Source organism: Leguminivora glycinivorella, chromosome 11 (assembly GCF_023078275.1).
Source record: "Leguminivora glycinivorella isolate SPB_JAAS2020 chromosome 11, LegGlyc_1.1, whole genome shotgun sequence".
NCBI lineage: Eukaryota > Metazoa > Arthropoda > Insecta > Lepidoptera > Tortricidae > Leguminivora > Leguminivora glycinivorella.
The window spans coordinates 8858194-8882684 of NC_062981.1; the positions used below are offsets into that span (position 1 = coordinate 8858194).

General features: G+C 35.2%; 3 protein-coding genes across 3 annotated transcripts; 2 read left to right on the top strand and 1 right to left on the bottom strand.

The window, feature by feature from the left end:
• Positions 1-6663: 6663 nt before the first annotated feature.
• On the bottom strand, positions 6664-8392 carry LOC125231083 (cuticle protein 1-like). Its single transcript, XM_048136428.1, has 3 exons — positions 8292-8392; positions 7645-7880; positions 6664-6831 (listed from the first exon to the last, which is right to left on the bottom strand). The coding sequence occupies exons 1-3, from the start codon at positions 8304-8306 to the stop codon at positions 6768-6770; spliced, it is 315 nt and encodes a 104-aa protein (XP_047992385.1). The 5' UTR covers positions 8307-8392; the 3' UTR covers positions 6664-6767.
• Positions 8393-9130: 738 nt separating this feature from the next.
• On the top strand, positions 9131-9764 carry LOC125231332 (nematocyst expressed protein 4-like). Its single transcript, XM_048136776.1, has 2 exons — positions 9131-9145; positions 9441-9764. The coding sequence occupies exons 1-2, from the start codon at positions 9131-9133 to the stop codon at positions 9762-9764; spliced, it is 339 nt and encodes a 112-aa protein (XP_047992733.1).
• Positions 9765-14616: 4852 nt separating this feature from the next.
• On the top strand, positions 14617-15512 carry LOC125231086 (cyclin-dependent kinase inhibitor 1C-like). The gene is made up of 2 exons (XM_048136433.1): positions 14617-14904; positions 15394-15512. The coding sequence occupies exon 1, from the start codon at positions 14653-14655 to the stop codon at positions 14899-14901; it is 249 nt and encodes an 82-aa protein (XP_047992390.1). The 5' UTR covers positions 14617-14652; the 3' UTR covers positions 14902-14904; positions 15394-15512.
• Positions 15513-24491: the final 8979 nt, after the last annotated feature.

Below are 24491 nucleotides of genomic sequence, written 5' to 3' on the forward strand. Positions count from 1 at the left end.
GAATTTTCTTAATCAATCAATCAATTAATTTATTGAATTGATTGATTGATAAAAAGATTATAGTAAGTCAAAATGAGACTAACTTTAAAATCTCGAAGGAACTGTCGCCATCTTGGAAAATTTAAATATCACGTTTTACTCTGAATCTGCATTATTTATGTGGATATAGAGAAATTATAATTATAAGATCTGTGAGATTAACTATAAGACAGTATTAATTAATGCTTCACAAATTCTTTACAATAATTATTTATAAGAAACTGAATGGAAATTGATTTATCCAATTTTATAATTTTTGAGTATATCATTATTTTTCAGAAACTTATTCTTCCATACATTTTATTTCTACTAACTTAACTCTGCGATTTGAAAAACCTGTTAATTTTCTCAGTCGAGCGTTCCATTTTTACTTTTTTCAAGCCACGCATATAAGTTTTATTTATTTAAAACTGACAGCACAAACGCACTAATGGCGAACTCGATGCCTGGACGTATCTTCGAGCGAGTAATAAAGAAAGCACGAAAATTACCCAAGTAATATCTTGTTTACTATTTACTTAGTTGCAAAACGTTAACGAACATAGACCCATAAACACACTGGCTTCTTACAGATAAAAAAGAAACTTAGAGTAAACAATTTACTCAGCCAAATGAGCCGTTCACATAAAATAAGTGAGTAAAGGGCAATATTTTCAGTGAAATATGGTTCTTTACATCCACTAAAATATGAATAATTTGCCTCAGTATTAGTTTCCTCGCTACTTCAGTAAGAAAATAGAAGGGGGCCTTAAATCAGGATCAAATTGCTCGAGGGCTTAAGTAATGTGCATATTATTGCATTCATGCATTCGTATAAAGACGTCAAAACGATACGGCGCGCAGGAAAATATGAATAGACGAATTAAACTTAATTGTTTGATGCTTATCGCTCTTAATTTAATTTAAAATATTTTAATATTTACGATTTCTACGAACGCAAGATGTTAATTAATGTATTAATAACTGCTAGGTTTTTCTTAGAATATATTTCTTCCCTACTTATTAAAAAAGGGTTACTTGTACAGACCGCTTATACTAGGCTTTATGTACTTACATAAGTATTTAATTACCAGTTACCATCATGAACAATTACCAAGAAAACCCAAAATTGCAAACATCATGCTAGATGGCGCTTTACCTGGGCTATTGCTCCGCGGAACGCATTTCAGCGCTTCTATGTGTGCGTGCTTGCGGGGGCTGAGGAAATTGACAAGCGTAGCGGAGCCTTATGAATGAGCTGTCAGTCGCTCCTTTAGTAGCCCCTTAAATATCTAGGTAGTTTTGTTCATTACTTACGATATCGTCGTTTTACTTCGTGTAAGCATTTGAATGTAAAACACTTTTAGACGAAGGTCGTTATAATAAAAAATTGAAAATAATATCTTGTTCATTGTAGTACTTATGGTTGTCTGGAAGAGATCGCTCTTAAGCGATAAGACCGCCTGTTGTTACCTCTGTTTAATTTGTTTTGTTTCTTGTGTATTACTTGTAAACTATGTGAGGTGTGCAATAAAGAGTATTGTATTGTACTTACCTACCTTAGCCTGTAATTTAAAAAAATATTTATTTAAAAATTCAATATTTTTTATTTAAAATATTTCGTGAAAGTTGCTTATTTTGCAGGCAGTACTTGTTAATCGTTCACGCTTGCGCACGACGATATAACTTCGCCAGCGATTAGCGATCCTATTTCACGGGAATCTATGGCTACAGTAGGAAAAACGACAAAAGGCAGTACTTATTGCAAAATAATTTATATGTTGACATAAGCATAGTTTTGAGTATCCTAGTATGTAAATAAAAATGTATGTACAAAATTCGGAATATTTTAACAGAAAATTCAGTCTAGATTTTACTAAGCTAAATTGACAAAATCTCAACGCTTAAAAATTTTGTTAACTTTAGCTTTGTTTAACTATAAGCAAAAATAGAATTTTCACCACACCAACTGATAATGGCTGGCTTACTTTGCTATTCGAAAACAGATAGCAAAATTGCATTTTATTCACAAGAGTGCAAAGTAATTTCATAGAAATTTTAACTTGATATCTTGAGCTGACTGGTAGAAATCACCTATAAATGATGATTTTTAATTATAAATATTGAACAAATTGATAGATTTGATTTAGTTTGATGTTTTATAGTCAGTATTTTGTTCGTGTTGGTGTGGTGAAAAATTTTGTGTTTCACTCGGCGGCAAAGTTTGTTTAACCTTCGTGCCTTGAAACCCTCGCAACGCTCAAGATTCCACTTTTTGAACCACTCGCTACACTCGCGGTTCAATATTGGAATCTTTCGCTTGCTCGGGCTTCAATATTGGCACGTGCGGTTAAACAACAACTTTGCCCCCTTGTAAAACAAATAACTATTATTAGGTACCCTACATACAGGCATAGCACGGTAATCTTTTTTTTTTATCTCTTCCCTTCAGTGATTGTTGCAAACCAACGCGTAGACTGTAGTCTTCAAGTAAATGGACGTGAATGGAGTTGAGACACCAACTTTCTTACAATAGTATAAGTGATGACGTCACCAAAAAAACTATTCTCTAAACTCCTGGAACTATTCCTATCGCGAGTTTGAACAACGTTTTAACACATTCCACAAATATTAACACGAATAATAATGAAATAGTTGACGTATCAACATGTTTATCTTAATACCTAAAATGTTTCGACAAATCTCTAATAAGTATAATAAACAAAATATTCACCCGGTTAAGAAGCCTGCTTGACTTATTAATTTGTAACTGCTGACTAGAATCTCAAGGCCTTTCTAACTTATATCAATATTATAAATATAGGTGTCAAGTTCTGCTGGATTTTTGTAACCAATTCACATATCCTTGGCCTATCTATGAGAAGATCTTTTGGGTCGGCAGGTAGAGTGTTAAAAAAGTTAAGTAATAATCCGACCACAAGGCTATGATAATCTGATGGTAACGCCATTTTGTCCTGTGTGGTTTTGGGTAAAAAACCCGTGACATGATTATCGGTAACCCTGTGGACAAAAAGTTTAAAGGTTGACTCACATGGGGATGTGTATTTGTCACCGAATGTGTGAACTGTGGATAATTCAACTACCTAGTTGACTTTTATTATAGTCTCAATATTATTTAATTGTCCAACTGGCCTTAGGTCTATAGTCTACACTATCTAGGCACAACAACCATAAAATAGGTAGGTAAGTATATCCAAAGAAAGTCAATAATTTGCTATTTTTTCTAACTGACATTTCCATATACAAAAACTATAAAGTACCTACATTTTAATTTCTTGACATTCCTAAATTATTGCAATTGCTAGATTCTTGAAAAAATTAGGTACCGACAGATAGGTATTGTTATGTATTTATATTAAGTACTATACCTTTTACCCGCGGCTTCACTCGCGTTAATTTCTAAAATAGTGGAATGCTCCATACAAACTTTTACCCCCTATTTTTGGGAAGTGGGAGGATTATAGAGACAAAAAAACTCCACCCCTAAAAGATCAAATCAATTAGTCGCTCCGTTTTGCTGTGAAAGACAGACAAACAAACAGACACACACACTTTCCCATTTATAATATTAGTATGGAAGTATGGATATATTGTGTAGTGTCACCCGTAATTTAAACCTAATTAATGTGTATTGACACTTATGCCTTTTTTTAACTTTTTCTTTTACATTTCCATGTGTGCCATCCCTAACCAAATTATAAGGGCGCGGTCAACAGGCCAGATAAGGGATGAAAGTAATAGGCACACTTGATAACATCAGGGCTGCCTCGTTAGGCGTAATAAAATAGTTTTTTGTGTAAATTGGAGCGAATTTTTTGCGGCTTCCGTCTCGCCTGGCGGCAATTTGTCGTGAGACTCGGATTGTTTTGACGTTATATTTAAGTGTGAAGGGTTTGCATTTTTATCTTTTATGTCATAAAGTTTTATGTTCGTTTTTTTTTTTAGTTGTCAATGATGGCATGTCTCACAACAGTTTTTATTCAGTGATTGTGTATTTAAAGTTGTAGTTATTAACATGATAATGAATAAGATATCACATTTTTAATTTTAGGTAGTATGCATATGAAAATACCAATAAGAATTATTCACAGACCGACTGTACAGCGAAAGGTTGGCCGCTGTTACACATTCATAAAGTCCTACCCTACTATTCCTATTTTGAGGCCAACTAATATAGTATTAATTAAGTTGGTAGGAAAGTCGATTTTGATAAAAAGAAAAACGCAAACAACACTCGGTTGTTTTGAAAAAATAAACTTTATTTCTATTGAATATAATATTTTATTGTCTAAAAGACATTTTTTGTACATACTTTAATTATCATAGTAGGTGTTAAAGTGACCACCGTTACAATATTCCTTCTTCATCTACAACAGTGTACAAAAATAGCTATAACACCGTTGAAGACCTAAAAGTAGCCATAGAGTCAACTTTAACGCAGATTCACCACATGAAGATACAAAATGCAATAGTAAGATCGTTACTAGACGTGTTGAATATTGTATTGAAAAAGACGGTGGTCACATGAACACCTACTAAATTCATTTTAGACATTATGTTTCTTAGAGATATTTTGCTTAAGAACAAACGATATCTGAATAGAAATAGTGTAAGTGGTTCGATTCCCCAGCTACTTTTTTTAATTGTATGAATGCAGTTTTTCTTTTTATCAAAATCGGTGACATGGTTCCTAAGAACAAATCTTCGTATGTCTTACAGTTTCAGACTTTCCCATACTGACCGATTTGAATGGGCCACCCTGTATATGTGGTATCTTAAGTATTTGTGTGATGAACGATCCGATTAATAGAGAAACAGATAAAGTCTGAACCGATTAAACTGTTTGAATTGCATATAATTTTTAAGATTTGGTTTAAAAACACTGAAGTAAAGAAGATAAGTAAAAATATCAGTGATGAGCCAATGACATCAGCAGTCGGGCGCTGCCCCGCCCTATCTGCATTTAATTATACGTTGTGACTTATATTTATTTATTTCCGACTCATAAAATCTCTTTGTAAGCTAAATAATATTATAGTATCGACTCGAACTTATAGATACCTATGTCAAACACCCGATAAAGTTCGTTAGTCCTTTTCCGACGTATTGGTGTGATAGAAAGGGACAAACGAACTTTATCGGCTTGATAACTTTAGTGAACGATTATGAATAAGGGGTTTAGGATATAACAAACGACATGAGCAGTTGTAAACGCTCTACCTGCCACCCTTGCGTGATTTTATGTATACCTATGTTTGTGTATGTAATATAGAAACTATATGAATACTAAAGGTGTTTGAGCTTTAAGAAAATGATATCCGATCTATATAAAATATTGAAATTCTTATGGTATAAAAAATCCATTCATACACATCAAGAAGTTTTTATGCTCATTAAAAGTGCTTAATCTCTGGATCCAAAGAGTTAAATCTGTTTTTTATATTCACCAAACATCAGTCGCTTTTACATTTCCTACGCGATTAAGTCCCGTTTTAATTTAATAATACGCGATTAAGTCCCGTTTTAATTTAATTTAATAATATGAGTGAAGATCGTGTTAGTTTAAATCAATATATTTCCTATGCGATAAAAAATAAGGCAAAACCACGATACAAAAAATAAATTTTGGAAATGTCCCCGTGTATCGGACACACACAGACAGACGGACACGTCTAACTTATAACCCCCCGTCGTTTTTGCGTCAGGGGTTAAAAATGAAAATCATTGACTTGTACATGTACAGAATATATAATTTAAAATGTAAGTAGGTACAAATAAATAAATAGTAAAAGATTTTTTGTTATTTATTTATCATTATAGCGTAATTAACTATAACCGTGAGATCTAAGAAGATAAAATCTTAATTAATATACTCAAGGAACCCTAAAATATGCACAAACATAACCTATAACTGCGTAATTAATTCATACTCAGTGTTCGTATAAAACCCAATGCATGAGCAAATTATGCAAATGAATTAATTCTTCGGCAATGACATTGATTAAGTTTATTATAAGATTACAGGTCTTTAGGTGTCTCTTCATTATAATCATTAAGTATAAAGTCATGTTTAATTTAACATTTTTAAAGGGTTTGATGATAGGTTTTGTGTAGTTTTTACTCAGGTTTAAATACATGTAACCAACGCATTTTGAAGAAGATTGTCATTCCAATATTCGGAATTCAAGTCAGCTCTGCACTCCGGACACAAAAAGGGCGGCGATATTTAAGCCAATTCACACACTTTACATTTTTTTATTTACAGTTAATCCGTAGGTCAAGTTCATTTCCAAAACAGAGACACAGAAGTCCCTTGGTAGTTTCTATAAAGAAGTCTTGACATTTTACCACATGAAAAAACTCTTATGATACCTACCTACACATACACATATGATTTTATGATGGAAAATATGATTTTATACCGACCTGAATTCAGGGTAGAAGCTACGTATTTACTGTGTTAATAAACATGCATCGTCATCAACATCATCATCATCCAATGTCCATTAAGTTCTATGACAACCGATTTATCCTGAACGCACGGCACGGATAGGCAAAGAAAGAAGATAGGAAAATAAAAGCTAGGTGTATATATTTTTTACCGTTTATTGTCCCTCCTTAGAAAATGATATCACCAGATCAGTCTCATTATGACACAAGTACAATGCAGATCTCATCCAGTTCGAAGATACCAATTATTTCTAAGGAAGTAAAGTGTCACAGTAAAATTATGTGCAGTAGGGGTAGTTAGGGCACGAAGCAGGGTCGACGTCAGCGGGGTACTCGGGAGTCCTGCGAAACAAAAATTATATTTAGATTCAAAGTTGAAAATGTATGACATTGGAGCTCAAAGCAGGAGCTCGAAAAATCAAAAAGGTAATGACGGTCTATATCCCGGTCAATATAAGTCTAATGAAAATAACCGTGAATCATTCAAAACTCTTAATGTATGACATTATCTTTTAAATGATGCTAGTAGGAAGATGCGGTTAAAGAATAAAATTGAACGACAGGACAATATGCCTAGACAAAAAAAATATTGGTCATAAAATTTTGTTAAGTAGGTACTTGTTTTGACTGAGTATTAGATTTACAATAATATACAATAAGTTTAGAAATATATATACTAATCCCGTTTTAGAGTACCTCCTTCCATAATAATTATAAAGATACATAAAAAAATATGTGTTTGTGTATCAGCTGAAGTGATAAATTCAGCTTTGTACTCATTTCATTTGATCTGTTTTTTATTTCCACTGTCTTGTTTGTTTTTTTTTTTTTTGAATGATACGAGTAAGTGTTTTATACTCCTATAGTATCTACAAGGCTGTGAATCATAAAATATAATCGCAAGAAATTATTTCTGACTTACTTGGCAGGCAGAGGGACAAGAGCAGGAGCTACCTGGGCAATAGGGATAGACACAGCATAGTACGGCAAGCGTGCGTACGCGAACGGCAACTCCCACTCAAAGATGGGCATGCCGTCCGGTGTGTGGCGGGCTAAGGCTTCCAGGTTGCAGTGTGGGTAATTGAGGTATACGGCAAGGTGATTTAGGGTACTCTATGGCCGTAGCTATGGCGTCTAATAAAATTTCTGACTTACTTGGCTGGCAGAGGGGCAAGAGCAGGAGCTACCCGGGCAATAGGGATAGGTACAGCATAGTACGGCAAGCGTGCGTACGCGAACGGCAACTCCCACTCAGGGATGGGCATGCCGTCAGCGGTGTGGCGGGCCAGGACTTCCAGGTCACAGTATGGGTAGTTGGGGCATAGAGCCGGGTGCAGGCCCTTGGGGTACTCGATGGCCGAGGCTACGGCGGCGATGGCGCAGACGAGCAACTGAGAAAGAGAGTTAGTTAGATCAGTATTAAAATATGTCTCTAGTTTTATAAATTTTGACTAGATAATTCTATGAATATTTATGGATGTTGTTACTATTTAAGTGTTTAATCAATAAATAAATAATTTGGACTAGGGTTGGATTCTAACATTATCTGAAAACTAGTTAAAATTGTTATTGCAAAAACTAATAATGTTAATACTGTAAAAAGCTTCTGATCATGCAAATTGATCATCAAATAGGTAAAAAAAACCTAGCAAATATCACGACATAATTGAACTTATCACATAAAACTTAATTCAAACATTCGAATATTCTAATATTCTGTTTGTTGCAATCATTACATTGTATAGTTTTTTTTTGTTATTCAGGTAAATATCGTACTTATAATATTTTAAAATAAAGCTTACCACTTTAGTGAACATGGTGATTGCTATCTCAACGATTTGTATGAGACTGATGCTCAACAATTGTCTCCGGTGTAATTTATATGATGCAAAACGGCTATCGACCGGGTCTAAATAGAAAATCAATCAAAGTATAATAATTAAACAATTAAACACATTAACCATACCGTTACCTATTAGCTACCACCACACTTAATTAATATAGTTTATAACTTTTTAAATTAATGGCATTGGTATTCGAGTGATTGAAATGTTAATTGTTAGAGGCATTTCGTAAAGTAGTTTATACAAGTACATATTTATTTTCTGAAAAATCAGCTAACCATGTTTGGCCTAAGCACATAATGAGCTTCCTACTTTACTAAGGTATTTGTGCCTTTTGTTCGAAGTTTATAAACGCCATACAAAGGGAATTCCTACATATTAACTTGTTAGTGAAATTTATTGCGGCAATAAAAGGATTTATTTATACATTATAAAAGGTAACTACTACACAATGTAGAGTTTTCTGAACTATAAAATCTGTATGTGTCGATAATCTTTAATAAGAATTAATAAAAACAAATATTTTACCTTAATATATTTTTTATTAATACCAAGATTAATATTAATATCTCGTTCAGTGTTCAACTGTCTTTATTTTCACTATTAATATTTTTGACACCTTAATCGACAATAACAGCATATTTAAGAGCCGTATAATTAAGAGTAATTGTAAACACAAGTTAATTAATTGCAAATATCATAAAACTTGGATTGTGAAGAGTGGCATTTGACAATAAATAACTGTGAAAAATTGGATGCAGCATCAGTCTCAAGCCGTTGAGAAGACAAACAGCACCATGTTCATCAAAGCGGTTAGTTATTAACAATATTAACATTTAACAATACTTTTATTCCAAATGATACGTAAAATACAATACAAATAATAATGAGGGAAATATATAATAAGTTCTTAATGAAACGAAGGAATCAAAGAAAAAAGAGGAAAATTATACAGTCTTTTAGCAAAATTCTATATCTATAGCTTAGCTTTTATGATGCCATTTGCAAATTTGTAAACTTTAAAATGTAAACTAAGTGCATAGGTACTTAGGTTTGTTTTCTAACTTAATATACGAGTATGTACATTTTTATTAATTTTGCCGACAGTTCCTCATCTGCGCCGTTGCCGCTGTGGCCATGGGCATCGAATACCCAGCCGGAATCGACCCCCTGCTCTGTCCAGACTACCCTTACTGCAACATGGAACTGATGGCCCGCTACAAGACTCTGCCCTACCCCTACTACCCTGGGTACCAGATCCCGTATGCCCGGATGGCGTACCCTGGCCCGTATCCTGCCCCGTACCCCATTGTTGCCCCTGTTCCTATTCCTGTTGCTGAACCTGTTCCTGTCCCTGAACCAGTTGCTGAACCAGTTCCTGAGCCTGTACCTGAACCTGAACCAGTTGCTGCTCCTATCACTGAGGATTAAGTAAATGTACAAATCGTTAATGAGAAGATTTCTGGTCTGTTTAATCTGTGGCCAAGAGCAACCTTTTTTTTATACTACGTCGATGGCAAACAAGCATACGGCCCGCCTGATGTAAAGCGGTCACCGTAACCTATGGACGCCTGCAACTCAAACAGTGGCACATGCGCGTTGCCACCCCATTAGAAACTTGTACATTCCCTTTTGCTGTGTTAAGTACACAGCAAAAAGGAGTGTACAAGATCCAAGGAGGGCTCATTTATAATAAAAAAAAAGATATTAGTCAGTACATTTAATGGGTACCTGTGGCTAATTATTTTATACCAATCTCATAATTTGCATCTTGCATTTCATGCATACTGTTGATATAAATTAATGTCTCAAATTATTGGCATTTATGTAATTCTTTGAATATAACAGCAATTAAGCTCCGTTAAAACTATAAGTGAAAAATATTAGTTTCAATCAATAGATTTTCCGATTATCACAGTAATTTTTTTTTCAGAATCGCAGCTCTGCCCTCCGCTCCTCTGTACCCCGCTGACGTCGACCCCGCTTCGTGCCCCAACTATCCGTACTGCGTGTAATTCTACTGTGACCTTACTACATAGTGGCACCAGAAGTTTTAGTATGTTGTAACCGACAACAATACCTCCTTACGGATTGCCGTGTCAGTATTTGGAAAATGAAAATAAATAATAAGTAAATAAACAAAATAATAACTTTATTTAGATCTTCCTATCCTAACCCATAATATAAATCAGTCTTTTGTTTTCTCCCTTGAACATTAATTGTGAAAAGAGTTGACTCTTCTGAGAGACATTTTAAATTTTCACAATTATCAGGCCTAAGAGCACAATAATCTCCTTGAACGGTTATTGCAATTCTGAGTTCGGTCGATCAAAATCCAACAAATACTTAATCTACGAAATAATAAAGGATTAAGGTAGTTCATTTGATTGAGATTTGCGAGTGTGGGATAAAAACACCGTAATTATTTATGTATATACTGAAAATAACAATTTTCGCATTGCTGCTGAGGATTCCAAATTAAAACATGCCATTATATTTTCACTTCGAAAGCTCTTGGGGTAGTTATTTTGCCACCATAAACATTTTTAACGGCAAAAATCAGAAAACCATTTTAAGTGTACCAGCTAAATTATTATTACGAGTAAATGAATACAATTCGGTCTTGGTAGGCCAAATTGTGACTATAATATACTATAACATAATATCAACAAGTAATACACACGGCACCAGGTCGGTAACTGCAGGCAAATACAAAGTGCCAAGAGTAACTAACTACTATGGAGATAGGTGTTTGACGAAACGTCTACCCTACATATTAAACTGTTTGCCTGCAGATATCAGGACGGAAGCCAATAGAGCTAAATTCAAAAGAAGTCTGTTTAAGTTTTTAATTAATACTATCTAATTAAATGTTATTTCACTTTTCTTAGCGAAGAGACTCTGATCCCACAGTCAAACTGTGAAAACCGTTTTGTGGGACATATGTTTTTGTTATAAATGTACCTCTTGTGTTAATAAAGAAAATAATAAAAAAACAAGAAGCAAAAGGAATTGGGGCTATTGGGAGGTGATATTTCTGTGTGCAAGTGTAAGCCCATATTTTATATAAAAAAAACCCTATGACCAGTCTTTTGTTACGCATTTTTTTTTTTTATTATTTATATGAGCCTAGAGTGTCCCACTGCTGGGCAAAGGCCTCCCTCTTCCCTTTCCATGTATCCCGGTCTGTCCTGACCCGTCTCGTCATATATGGCGATATGGCCATGGCTGGCTCAGTGATAATTTATGGTATATTTCTAGCTATGCAAAACTTCGTTTACAACAAGCATATAAAACTTACCTTTAACGAATATACTTTATACAGTTAAGAATGTTAAAAACCCTTGTACCTCTTAAAACTAAGTATAATAAGTAAATATACTCGTAACTTTGAGAAATTATTTCAGCAGTGTAAAGTTATAAATGTATTTGATGAAACCAAATTGGCAGTGATATTTGAATATAGTCATAGCAGATATACATAGACTAAACAGATATATAATACTAGACCTACTTACCTCAAGGCACTTATGAACATAAAAAAAACTTCACCCCCTCAAGCAGTACTAACGTATATGGAAAAACTTACGTCATAAATCTATAAAATACTAAAAGTAGATATAGAGTAACTAAAAATACGTTTAAGATTTTTGTAAAGAGAACCTACTCGTCTTGGCTAACAATCTAGATTAAATATAGATTAGGCTAAGATCCAAACATGTACTTACTGATAAATTTTTTTAAAGAAATAAACAGTTTAAATCTTAAAGAAAATTTTACGGAGTAAGTACACCAGAATTTATTTAATTTCTCAAGCGATGTTGAAACTACTTCTTCAAATATGCATACCTACTAACATTTTCGTAACAAAGTAGTACATAATTGTAACGAAGCTTGTACCAGCAATAATGGTTGTAGGAATATCTCATAGGTAAGCGTGCTCCACCGTAGACCGCATCATCACTTACCATCAGGTGTGATCGTGGTCAAACGTCTACCTATTCATACTAAAAAAAAAAAGTAGCACTCAACTACTCAGCTGTTTACAATTATATACTGCTATGGACAGTCAGAGTAGTGGTTGAAACAACGCACCAAAAGTAGGTAAAGTTTGATGTAGTGATAATAATTATTTATGTGGTTAAGCCAAACGTAACGTGCCTTGTGATGTGTAATATAATAAGTTATTTAAGTTTTGTCCCGAAGTTTTTGGCACTAAAGTTACCTTCAGTTGAAAAAATAGGTTATGCTCAGAGATGTTAACTATTTGAAATAAAAGCATTTCAAATAGAAATACGAAATACAAAATACCTACCAAGGACTCGGAGTGGATTTAGTGAGTAGTTTATTTCTAATTTTATTTGTAATTATTAATTTATTTAGTTATTTGTATATATAGTATAAGTCTTAATTCCATATTAGAAGGTAGGTTACAAGTTGACATTGTACTTAGATTTTACTGTACATTATTATGTTGTAAATTACTGTGATTTTTTTAAAGTAGTATTTATGTAACGTTGAAATTACTTTTAGTACCTCTAATTTTTTTTGTATTTGGTATTTTAAATACTTTCATCGAAAACTATTTTGTATTTTGTTTGAAATACTTTTTAGTACAAGTATTTTGCATTTTCTACCACTTCAAAATACAAAATGCTTTTTGTCACTTTTTGACGTAAGGATGGTACCGAGAGCGTGTTCTATTTTTTCTTTGTCTGTCTAAGTTGTAATTGTAATGTACTGACCGGGACAACACGTTCGGAAGCGCTTAATTTAATGTTATACTAAAACACACTTATTTTCCTATAATAAATAAGGTTCGATAAATAGTAAGCGATTTGTTGCAAGATCCCAAAGCACCCTGACCGTGAACAACGAAAAATCGGGGTAAATCCATATCGATTCATATACCCAATGACTGTAGGCATTTCTATTTACTACAGCTGCAATGTATGCTTAATTAATATTACTATTATTTTAGGGTTTTTTTTTTCATATTTCATACATATTGCAATATAACTCTTTTATTCGATTTTTATAATATTAAAGTAAAAGACATGGAGATAGTCAATTTTTGGCTTCACTTTTTAACGTGTTAATTTTATAGAGCCAGGTTTCTGGGCTCTCTGGTGATTCTGTGTTTTAAACACATCTTTAAAATAAAAGTTTTACCTTATGTCAAAAAAGTATTTTGAAAATGAAAATGAAAAATATTTTATTTCCTTGAAAAAGGTTTACAAAATTGCCATCAGGGGCCTATTGCATAACAATTTACAACTTGTATTACAAGTGGTAGTCTCTTTCTTATAAAAGGAATAGGATAGGGACTACCGCTTGTAATATGAGTTGTAAATTGTTATGCAATGGGCCCTAGTGGTTGGGACTTCCCTTTAGGTAAGGGATGCCCCGCTCCTCCATAACTAACAGTCTTAATAATCTATTTTTCAAAGAAATTATAAATATTTTATTTGAATAAAGGTATTTTGAAAATACCTATTTTGCATTTTGTATTTCAAATACCTTTTTGTAAAACTATTTTGTATTTTTATTTGAAATAGGTAAAAAACCAAAGTATTTGCATTTTGTATGATTTTTATTTGGCAAAGCATGATTGTATATCGTTCAGTATGGACCTTGTTCACTAATAATACCTATTTGGCGACATCTTAATCGTCATTAACAGCATATTTAAGAGCAGCGTAATTAAGAGTGATTATAAACATAAGCCAATTAATTACAAATATCATTAAACTCATATTATCAGGAGTGGCATTTGACAATAAATATCTGTGCAAATTTGGCAGCAGCATCAGTTTCGGGCAACCGTCAAGAAGACAGCTAGCACCATGTTCATCAAAGCGGTCAGTTCTTATTATTTTAAATATTTTTATAATAATAATATACGTACACCCATATTAAGGACCAAAAAATTATACAGTCCTTTAGATATTATTTTTATCTCGGCTTATAATGCAATATGAAAATTTGTCCATACCGCTGGTGATGGTTTTGTATTTTCTTTATAATATAAACTGTTTTGACTTCATACATCTCAGTACATTGTTATAACGAAAATAGGTCATTATTGTACGAAATACAAAATAAAGATACGCATATACTCGTAAAGCTGGCTTTGTAGTTCATGTTACACCAAAATCAAACTTACGTTTTATTGAAGTGAAGTATATACTCCCAATTCCAGCATCAGTTCAGTATTTTTTTATTTTATTGTGAATGAGTTGTAATTTTACTTGACATAAAATCAACTGAGATATTTTTTACCAAACAGTTCCTCGTCTGCTCCCTTGTCGCCGTAGCCATGGGCATCGAATACCCGGCCGGAATCGACCCCCTGCTCTGCCCAGACTACCCCTACTGCAACATGGAATTGATGGCCCGCTACAAGACTCTGCCCTACCCCTACTACCCTGGGTACCAGATCCCGTATGCCCGGATGGCGTACCCTGGCCCGTACCCCATTGTTGCCCCTATTCCTGTTGCTGCCCCTGTTCCTGTCCCGGAGCCCGTTCCTGAGCCTGTGCCTGAACCCGCCCCTGTTGCTACCTGAAGAGTAAGTAAATATGGTTTTACATAAGCAATCTCATATTTCGCATCATGCATATTGTAACAGATGCAGATTTTTAGAAACATTTTACGTGTTGTGGGCGTTTATTATCATTTTTACGTAATATTATATAAAGCTAAATAAACCTACCTAATTTGGGGGAGTAACAGCAATACAAAACGTTATTAACAAATAACAAAGTCCCCTAAAGGCGCCGGCATACTATTTAAACGCGAATCAAATTGTAGTACGTATTTTCTATGACAAGAATCACATATAAAAATCTGACGCGACGCTATGCTCTATACAAACTGCAACGTGTTAACACGTGACATCGCGTCGCGTTTTAATTGTGTGCCGGCGCTTTAACTGTTTGAGCTGTTCACGAAAATTTTTCAAACAATATTTAAAACGAAGTTTCATAAAGTATGTATTTAATCATATTTAAATGCTACCTACGTATACATATATATTCATCATAGCATATTTTTGCAGACCCGCAACCCTGCCCTCCGCTCCGCTGTACCCCGCTGACGTTGACCCCGCGTCGTGCCCCAACTATCCGTACTGCGTGTAAATTTACTGTGACATTTTACTAGGTCGCGGTACTAGAACAATTTTAATTTTCAAGAGCCATCGTTTTCACATGTTGTAACTTTTAACCAACTTCAATATCAACGTGTGGATTGCCGTGCTTGTATTTGAAAATTAAAAATAAACAATAAATGAATATAAATTACAATTTTGCCTAGATCAACCTAGAGATACTAGTTACTAAGTACACGTCCCACAATATCAATCAGTATTTGGTTTTTTACTTTGAACGTGAATTGCAAAATTCTGGAAAACTTTTTCTAGCTTTGACAATACACAAATTTGCTTCAACGTTTATTGCAATTCTACATTGAGTTTGATCGATCAAAAGCCTCACCATCTAAAAGGAATGAATAAAGGACTATAATTGAGTAATAAAAAGTACTATTCAATAAATCCTACCATCATTCCCTTCCCTAGAAAACCTATGTAAAAGATACTACCATCGCAAGCACAGTCATATCGTATTACGCATCACAAATATAGGCCTCATATCGCCGATAAAGAACAAAAGCGCCTACCGTACCGACAAAGTAGCTATACCACGAACCACGTTTAACATCTTGCTTCTCTGTCGCACTTATAAATATACTTGTAAGTGTGACAGAGAGGGGACTAGTCGAATGTGGTTCGCGGTGGTTCTCAGCAACCGTGCTGTTCAACTTCTAAAATATATCCGAGATAAATATTTTACGACATTCTCACTTTCAAATGTATCGTCAACGGGGTTTATTCGTAATATATTGTGGTTTTGGACCACCTACTACTTTTTCCAGTATTTTTAAAGTTTAGTTGAAAGGTTTTAATGTTTAATTTATGTTTTTTTTTTTTGATGAACGACCTTAGATGCTTTTCCCTACAACTTTAGGGATGACGACTACATAAAAAAATGGCATTCTGTTCTGTTTAGTCCGTCAGTTAGATCCAAAAATACTGAACACGTATTTTTCGCTTTTTCTAATTAATGAAAAAATACAAAGATCTAGAGCACCAAAGTTCCGGAGTGGGGGCTTGTTACTTTTAAGTAAAAATTGTACCTAGCGTGACGTCACGCGGAACTTCAACGCACTGTACCTTGGTCATTTTTCGTTTACGAGAAAAAAGAAAAAATACGTGTCTAAAATTCATTGATAATCTAACTGACAGACTAAGTAATTAGTTTTTAGTCATCTCGCCTATTATATTGACAGTTTAGATCCAAACGTGTTGTCTATCACATATTGTTAAAAGACATCGCAATATTCTTGTCTTCGTAATTTGAAGGTACCTTACCTACGCTTTGAAAACATCGGCAGGAACAAAGAAGTCCTGAAAACTACGAAAGTACTCATAAACAGTGCCGCGTGCCTTTAAAATGTATTAAACCTGGCTCGTCAAACTCGTGGCGTATCCTAAAGATTTCAGAGTGAAGGATATGGCAATTCATATTATTTCAACCGAACATTCTCGTTTAATGCTCTCAGTGGAACGTTACAATGCGATTGGTAAAATCGCCGTCAATAGATATTGTGCACAATGTAAACAAATTGAATGGTTATTTAATGAAATATCTATGTTCTAGTAGTTTTCTATGGTTTAATGGTTTATGATCATAATTTGATATTAATTATTGTTTCATAACACATCCTTTAGCCAGATTTGATGAGTTAGAATACTTAGAATGGAAATTAAAGTCATTTTGAATTAGTACAGGGTTCGTTTAGTTGTTTACATTGTTCGCAAATTTTATGAATGAATGAATGAATTTATTTGTCAATAGTGGGTTTACAAAAATGGTCTTAAAACTATTTACAATATGTAACTTCTACAGATCTCCACATTGTGTTGTGCCTACAGACTGGCGTACAAATATCTTTTGCTAACCTAAGTAATCACATGCATACATTAAATATACCTACGTTACAATAATGATCTGTTAAGAAACTCGCCAACACTATAGAAACATTTCTCACACAACCAAGCTTTCATCATTTTCTTAAATGCTGTAGTTCTTTGTTCTTTTATGTCATGCGGTAATTTATTATAAATTGTAATACACATTATGTAGGAATTTTTAGCCGACAATTCTAGCTTTGTAGCTGGTCTATACAATTTATGTTTGTATTGCTGTCTAACATTTCATTTGATTTTCATTTCATTTTATTGATGGCGACTTTAAACCAGTACACATCGTGCTCGCGATTGGTCGCATAAACTGCACGCTTCGCTCGCTTCCGTGCGCACAAAGGTGTCAATAATTCCCTTATACTGACACCATTTTAAGTCCCCGTATGGCACGTCCTTACAAAGTAATATATATGTGAATGACGTAGCCTCGATTTCGCCGATTTGCTCGTAAACCCGCAAGGCGTGTAGAGGGCCTATAAAATTCAATTGTCACCCGTGAAACGGGCTAATGTAACGTACTTCTCTTCTTTTAACATAAATTGTGACGATAGCCGGCAGAGGTGTAACTAAATACGGACAGTTCACTGTAAAGGATGACACATATATGCTAGAACGGTGGGTCCGACACGTCGTTTTCAGTTTTCTAAGGTAATCGCCACTTGATTATCGATGACTTATCATGGAATATTAAGTACGGATATTAAAAATTAATAGTAGTTATGTATTAGGTACAAATTAACTTCACTCAAAAGCCGATTGAGTATTTAAACCTTACAACCGTAAGCTAAGCGTACTTTAAAATTGCTTTCTGATCAGTGATCTCCAAATAGTTCTTAGGCTAAATTATCAGCATACATTTTTACCTACTTACATATCTATTATAGGTAAGGAGGCAAGAGAGAAAGATAAAGACGGCAATCGCTAACAGGCGATTCGTCTGCTCGGTTGCCGTTTTTTCGCAAAAAAATGTTCATATCAGATACACATGCAAATTGCTAGTGAGAAACGGAGCGTAGCGTCCTAGATGTCACAAGAATCAACCATATCTGGAACACGTATCGTTGAAGTAGCTCGTAATGTAGCGACTGCCAGCCAGAAGTGGGACAGCCCAGTAGGACAGTAGCGGTCTAAAAAAAAAATTTCATAATTGAAAGCCATGGACCTTCTGGTAACTCTAAATAATCTGTGAAAGCTTCTAACTACACCGCGATGTCCGCGCAATTTATTGCGTTATACGAACGCTCATAAGTAATTCGTTGTTAAGATAAGTTGCCGTTCAAAACTGACACTTTATTCTGAGTGTTGCGTATATGCCCTAGAACTTACAATTAGTAAAAAATATATAGGTAACTTAAGAAGTAAATAGCCTTACCTATTTTTTACAAGCTTTTTATTTCAACTTGCCTTGTTAATAATGTTACTGTGCGTCAAAATCCCATTTGACCCACTTCCCGATTTCCGATTGAACTAAAATTTTGCACATACATATATGTAAATCACGTGACAATGCAATATTATGGTATCATGGAGCTGATCTGATGATGAAGCAGAAAGGTGGTCATAGGAACTCAGTCATGATATACGTCGTATCCCATCGAGTAAGAGGTTTTTAGAAACGTCTCGGAAAGCAGTAGATGACTGTTGAAAGAAAGGTACAGTCGGCGATAAAAGCTTGTGCCAAAAATGACATTTTTGCAAAAAAACATATTTGAGTCTAAACTTCCTTGTCTGACGTTGCATATTAGAATTTTAAGGTGAATTATGAGTACCTACTGTTTTCTCCTTCAAAACTCAATCGTAACGAAATTTGAGAATCTGAATGGCAATGAAATAATCTGTGTCAGACCGTTTAATTTTTTTTGCCTAATTGTTACCAATTTTGAATTCCACACCTTTTTGCACCATAATCAATAACGCTGTTTTTGGAAATTTTTGATGGGCTCTAACGTCTTTAAAAATAAGAATATCAAAAAAATCAAAACGGTCCGACACGGATAAAAATAATAATAACCTGTGTTGAAAAAATCATGGCTCTATCTTAAAAAACCAGGGAGGAAATAGTCGAGAGCGTTTGTATGGAGAACTGACCCCTCCTGTATCGTCTTAAGCAGGCATGTTTCAAGTTGAAGAAAACGCTTCGCGTATTTACCTACGTATTTTCCATAGATCAAGCAAACGTATCTACTTAGCGTGTCAAATGAACTCAGTGAAATCCACTGAGTTGTCCGTCTTTACTCGCAGCTTGCAGCTTTCGGGCGTCAATTTTTGTAAGTTGAAGTCAACCAAAACATAAAAAATGCCTCGTTACGTGATATTCAATTGCAACAACACAAAAATTATGAACAATCAAGAGCCTGAGACATATTTAAAATTACAGGCAAGAATCAACTTCAGTACAAAATTTGACACGCTCGGCCCCTATACAAATATATGAATTTGTTTCTTCTATCTAAATTAAGTTCTGTGGTATTTTCTGAATGCAGTCAAGTAGTAGAATGTAAATATTTATTACGAAGAGACAAGCCCAATCTAATGGTAAATAAGTGACTCTAAAGCACAACAGTATCTAGTAAATTAACTTACTAAATAACGGGGTATTTAAAAACGGCGCAAGTGACAAGATTTGAGCGTTTGGGTTTATCATCCATTATTCATTTTGTTATTCATACAAGGGTGATTAAACAAAAAAAAACTTTTTATGGAATATGCATATCTATTTAAATGTGTACTGCCGTGCCCCCAGATTAGTTTTTAAAAAATACCCAAATGTTTTCCATTGAGTTGTCGAAAGTCGAAGCAAAGCGTCGTGTTTCTCGCCATATTCTGAAGCAACATCATTTATAGCTTAGCCCAATTGTGGCATGTTGGCGGCAATGTGAGCTCTCTCAAAAATCTAATAGTGTTGGATTTACTCCACTTCCTATTGTGACATAAGGTTACCGATACCTACATTCGCAACATAATGGATTCGCATTCGCATTAATTCGCATTAATAGGTACCTACCTACCTACCTGTAGTATCTGCAAAACATGGCTATTTTTGCGTGCATCTACTGAGAGTACGGTTTTTTGTGCGGCGCCTAGTCGCGTGTGTGACAGGCCCCGCTATCTCTTGTGAGTTATACGCACCGACGCTATCCTTCCTAAGTTCCTAAACGCCAATCGTCAAATGTTTGGCGCTTGTATGATTTCTCGCGAAAAAGGAACAACGTTGGACGAATCCCGCTACATCTTATGACTTACGTGTATCGATACTTAGTTTAGCAACCGAATGGCTTCCGCAATCGCTATCGTCACACGCCACGTCGCATGTTTTGCGACGCTATAGAAAACAATAAAATTAGTAGGGTACCTAAGTCTGCAATAGATATGGTCATCTTTGGATGCATCTACTGACAGTACAGTTTTTGTGCGAAGGCGCCAGATCGTGTGTGTGACGGGCCTCGCTACCCCTTGTGAGTTATACACACCGACGCTATTCCGCTTCCTCTTGTGACTTACGCTTCTCGATATCGCCTGGTCGCGTGTGTGACTGACCCCGCTTCCTCTTGTGAGTTACACGCACCGACGCTATCCTTCCTAATCGCTATGGTCAAGCCAATCGTCAAATGTTTGGCGCTTGTATTATCTCTCGCGGAAATGGTAATGTCGTTGGACGCATTCCGCTTCCTCTTGTGACTTAAGCTTATCGATACCTACTTTAGCAACCGAATGGCTTCCGCAATCGCTATCGTCACACGTCGCGTCGCATGTTTTACGACGCGATAGAAAATTAAAATTAGATAGAACTAAATCTGCATAGATATTATGGTCATCTTTATAGTTATCTATTGACAGTATGGATTCTTGTGCGAAGGCGCCTGGTCGCGTGTGTACCTGCCCCGCTTCCTCTTGTGAGTTACACGCACCGACGCTATCCTTCCTAATCGCTATGGTCAAGCCAATCGTCAAACGTTTGGCGCTTGTATGATCTCTCGCGGAAATGGTAATGTGGTTGGACGCATTCCGCTTCCTCTTGTGACTTAAGCTTATCGGTACCTACTTTAGCAACCGAATGGCTTCCGCAATCGCTATCGTCACACGTCGCGTCGCATGTTTTACGACGCGATAGAAAGCATAATAAAAGTAGTAGAGTGTGGGTGTCCCGACATCGTCTTTGTTTTATGTTAATATCTTTTTTATTAAGGCCCCCGCTATTCTGTGGACATCTTTTAGTTTTGTTTATCTGTAGTAGTAGTGCTTTCTTATCGAGTATATTGAGTGTTAGGTCATCTTTTGTTTTTATAATTAGAATTCATTATTACTGTCCTCCTACTTTAAGAAAATCAGGCTTCACGACGAAATTGTACCTCTACATAATATACTTAAGTAGATAATTTTAGTTTTTGTTAACTATTAGTTAAGAATAGATACATAATATTTACCTCAAGATCTTTTTTCGAAATTTGTCGGAAATTTCCCCTTCGTTCGTATTTTCGTGGGTGACTCGCTGATTTATAAAAAAAGTTAATATGTATTAATTTAGGCTTCGAAATACTTCTACTTCTTCAGTCGTACTTTCAATGTTGACATAATCACCGATTTAGATTTTCATTCTTTTTACAAATACTAATTAATCCTCTCATAATTTTAAGTAGATGTCTCAACATAATGGTATTTAGTTAAAACATGAAGAAGAAATATCGAGTGAGACCTATCGGTATGTTTTGAATGTAAGTAATCTTGGTTATTATTTCTTGCAACCAGTGGCAGCGACTGGCGGAAGACCGACCCACGTGGCGTCGTGTTGTCCATGACGGTCAATCCAAGCACAACAATGCCTGGTTCTCCGCTTTGAATGATAAACGCATGAGGCGTCACGAGCAGGCCTCTAACCCTTGCGCATTTGGGGAGCATACACCTGCGTATGTGTGACCGAGGGATCCTCTCTCGAATTAGACTATACAGCCACGAACGCAAGTGTCGTAAAGATGCTTAAACCAACCAACAGATGCAAAGGCCTATTATTATTAATAGGTAGTGTATTTTTCCTAAGCTATAGTAAATACACACAAAGTACGTAACAAGAGAAGTTGCTGAATTCCAAGTTCGAATTCGAACACGAATTCACCGACATTTCAAATTTTCGCAAAACTGGCAAAAGATCCTTTTCGAGTTTCGATCCACAACATCGACTGTAGGTATTTTAATCGTAATCGATAATCCAGGCGCCTCCTTCGTTCAATAAACACGAATCCAAAATAAAAACCTAACAAAAGGCCCTGAATATCTCAAAGAAGGCAGCTCAATCGTTATACGGAGTGTGTTATTTATTAGTTTAGATTATCGCAACAAATCACGCGCGTCCCGGATTCATTTTGTGTAACCCGAGAACACCCCTTATATTTGATGAGTGAACAAATAAATATATTTACAGTATCCTGTTTATCAGGCGGGGTGTTAATAAAAATGTAGGGGAGGGTGGGGTGAAATGGTCTTGAGAAAGTATTTATAATAATTTTGTAAAGATATTGTCGAAATTGTTAAGCTTCTTAAACAACTGTTAGGTATATTTAATATTGTTATAACTAATATTTCGCGTAAACAAACCTCCGACATTTCAAGGACGGCGTTTCCCCGTGCAGTCTTCTCCGAGACCACGGGAACAACACCGTCCTTGAAAAGTCGGTGAAAATCGTGTAACTCATAAAAAGTTTAAATCAGTGTCACTCATCGATATTTCTCTATAATTTTACATAGTCAGCCTCGGTACATTTATGTCAGTAAGTGTGATCAACAGTCAGTAAAATAAATCAAAAGTCAATTGCTTGCAGCGATTACAGACGACAGGCAAACAAAAGATTAAAGACAGTTCTGCGCCTTAATCATCACAAAATTGCACTACATACCTTATTGATATATATTATTTTATCTCACATTAAACTGGCTAAAAATCCCCAAAACTTAGTACTGCTAAGGATTTGACGACTATTTTGACCATTGATTTGCGATAGAAAACAGTTCTGTCATGCGTCGACCCTCCGCCAAAACATAGGCAGAATCAAAGTGTTCATTTTAAACTACATACACGAGTAAATTAAATTTATCTGACCATGATGTTAATTTTCCGTTGCTAAAATAATAAAAATCAACATCTTATTCCTCACACCACTTTTCCCGCATCTCCCCAACCGGTGTGAATGGGCCCGTGGCCAGGGTGGCCGGTGTCCGTCGCCCTATCGTTCCCAATAAATTAGGAGCCACTAATACAACCCATGCCCTTACAGAAGACTGGTCGTGTCAACTCGCCACTAATGTACAGCTTTGATAACACATTCAAAACCACTCATGTGCTAAGGACCAGTATAAAAAGACCTAAAAGACTTTGCAGAGTCCTAAAGGTTAACCAAGCTTGAGGGGTCAAAAGATTCTGGGCAGTTGTGAGGAACGTAAGTGATATTGAATCGCAAGGAAATGTTACCTCTTTTATATCATTAGTTTAGTATACCCTGTCGCTTGGCTCGTTTGTGTAATGTAAATTCCTGCGTGCTTTATTGTTGACGATGACTCGGTATTTAATTGATTTAGTATACAGATTTATGGTCATTATAAATGTAATTCTGTATATGGTATGGGTGCGTATTCGCATGGATTTTTGCGAGGTGAGTGTTAAGTTTTGGTTTTCAATGCTCGCAAAAGTAAGGAATATGTTGTACGAAAAGATTTGCCTTCGTATTGTTACGGAAACGTACGAAGGAAACCCTTTTCGCACTACATCTGTACTTTGATGCTATATCTCCTAACTTTCAGCTTCAGAAGAGCGATTCATTTGGTTCATACGAGTAAAAACAATGCTAAATTGTACCTAATTTGTAGGTATTTCTTCAAAGATAAGGTATAAAGGATGTAAAGATAAATGATTTTTTTGATAGGTGATTTATGATCACATGATGCTTTCTGTAGAAAATGAAGCCGGAAACTCCGGCCCGGTCAAATGTGAGCCACGCTTCACTACTTTGATATAATTTTAGACACATTATTTTAGTACATTAATTAATGATTGGTAATGTACTGTACTAAAATATCTGAGTGGTCCTACAAATATGTTCAAATACCGGATGGTAAGTACTAAT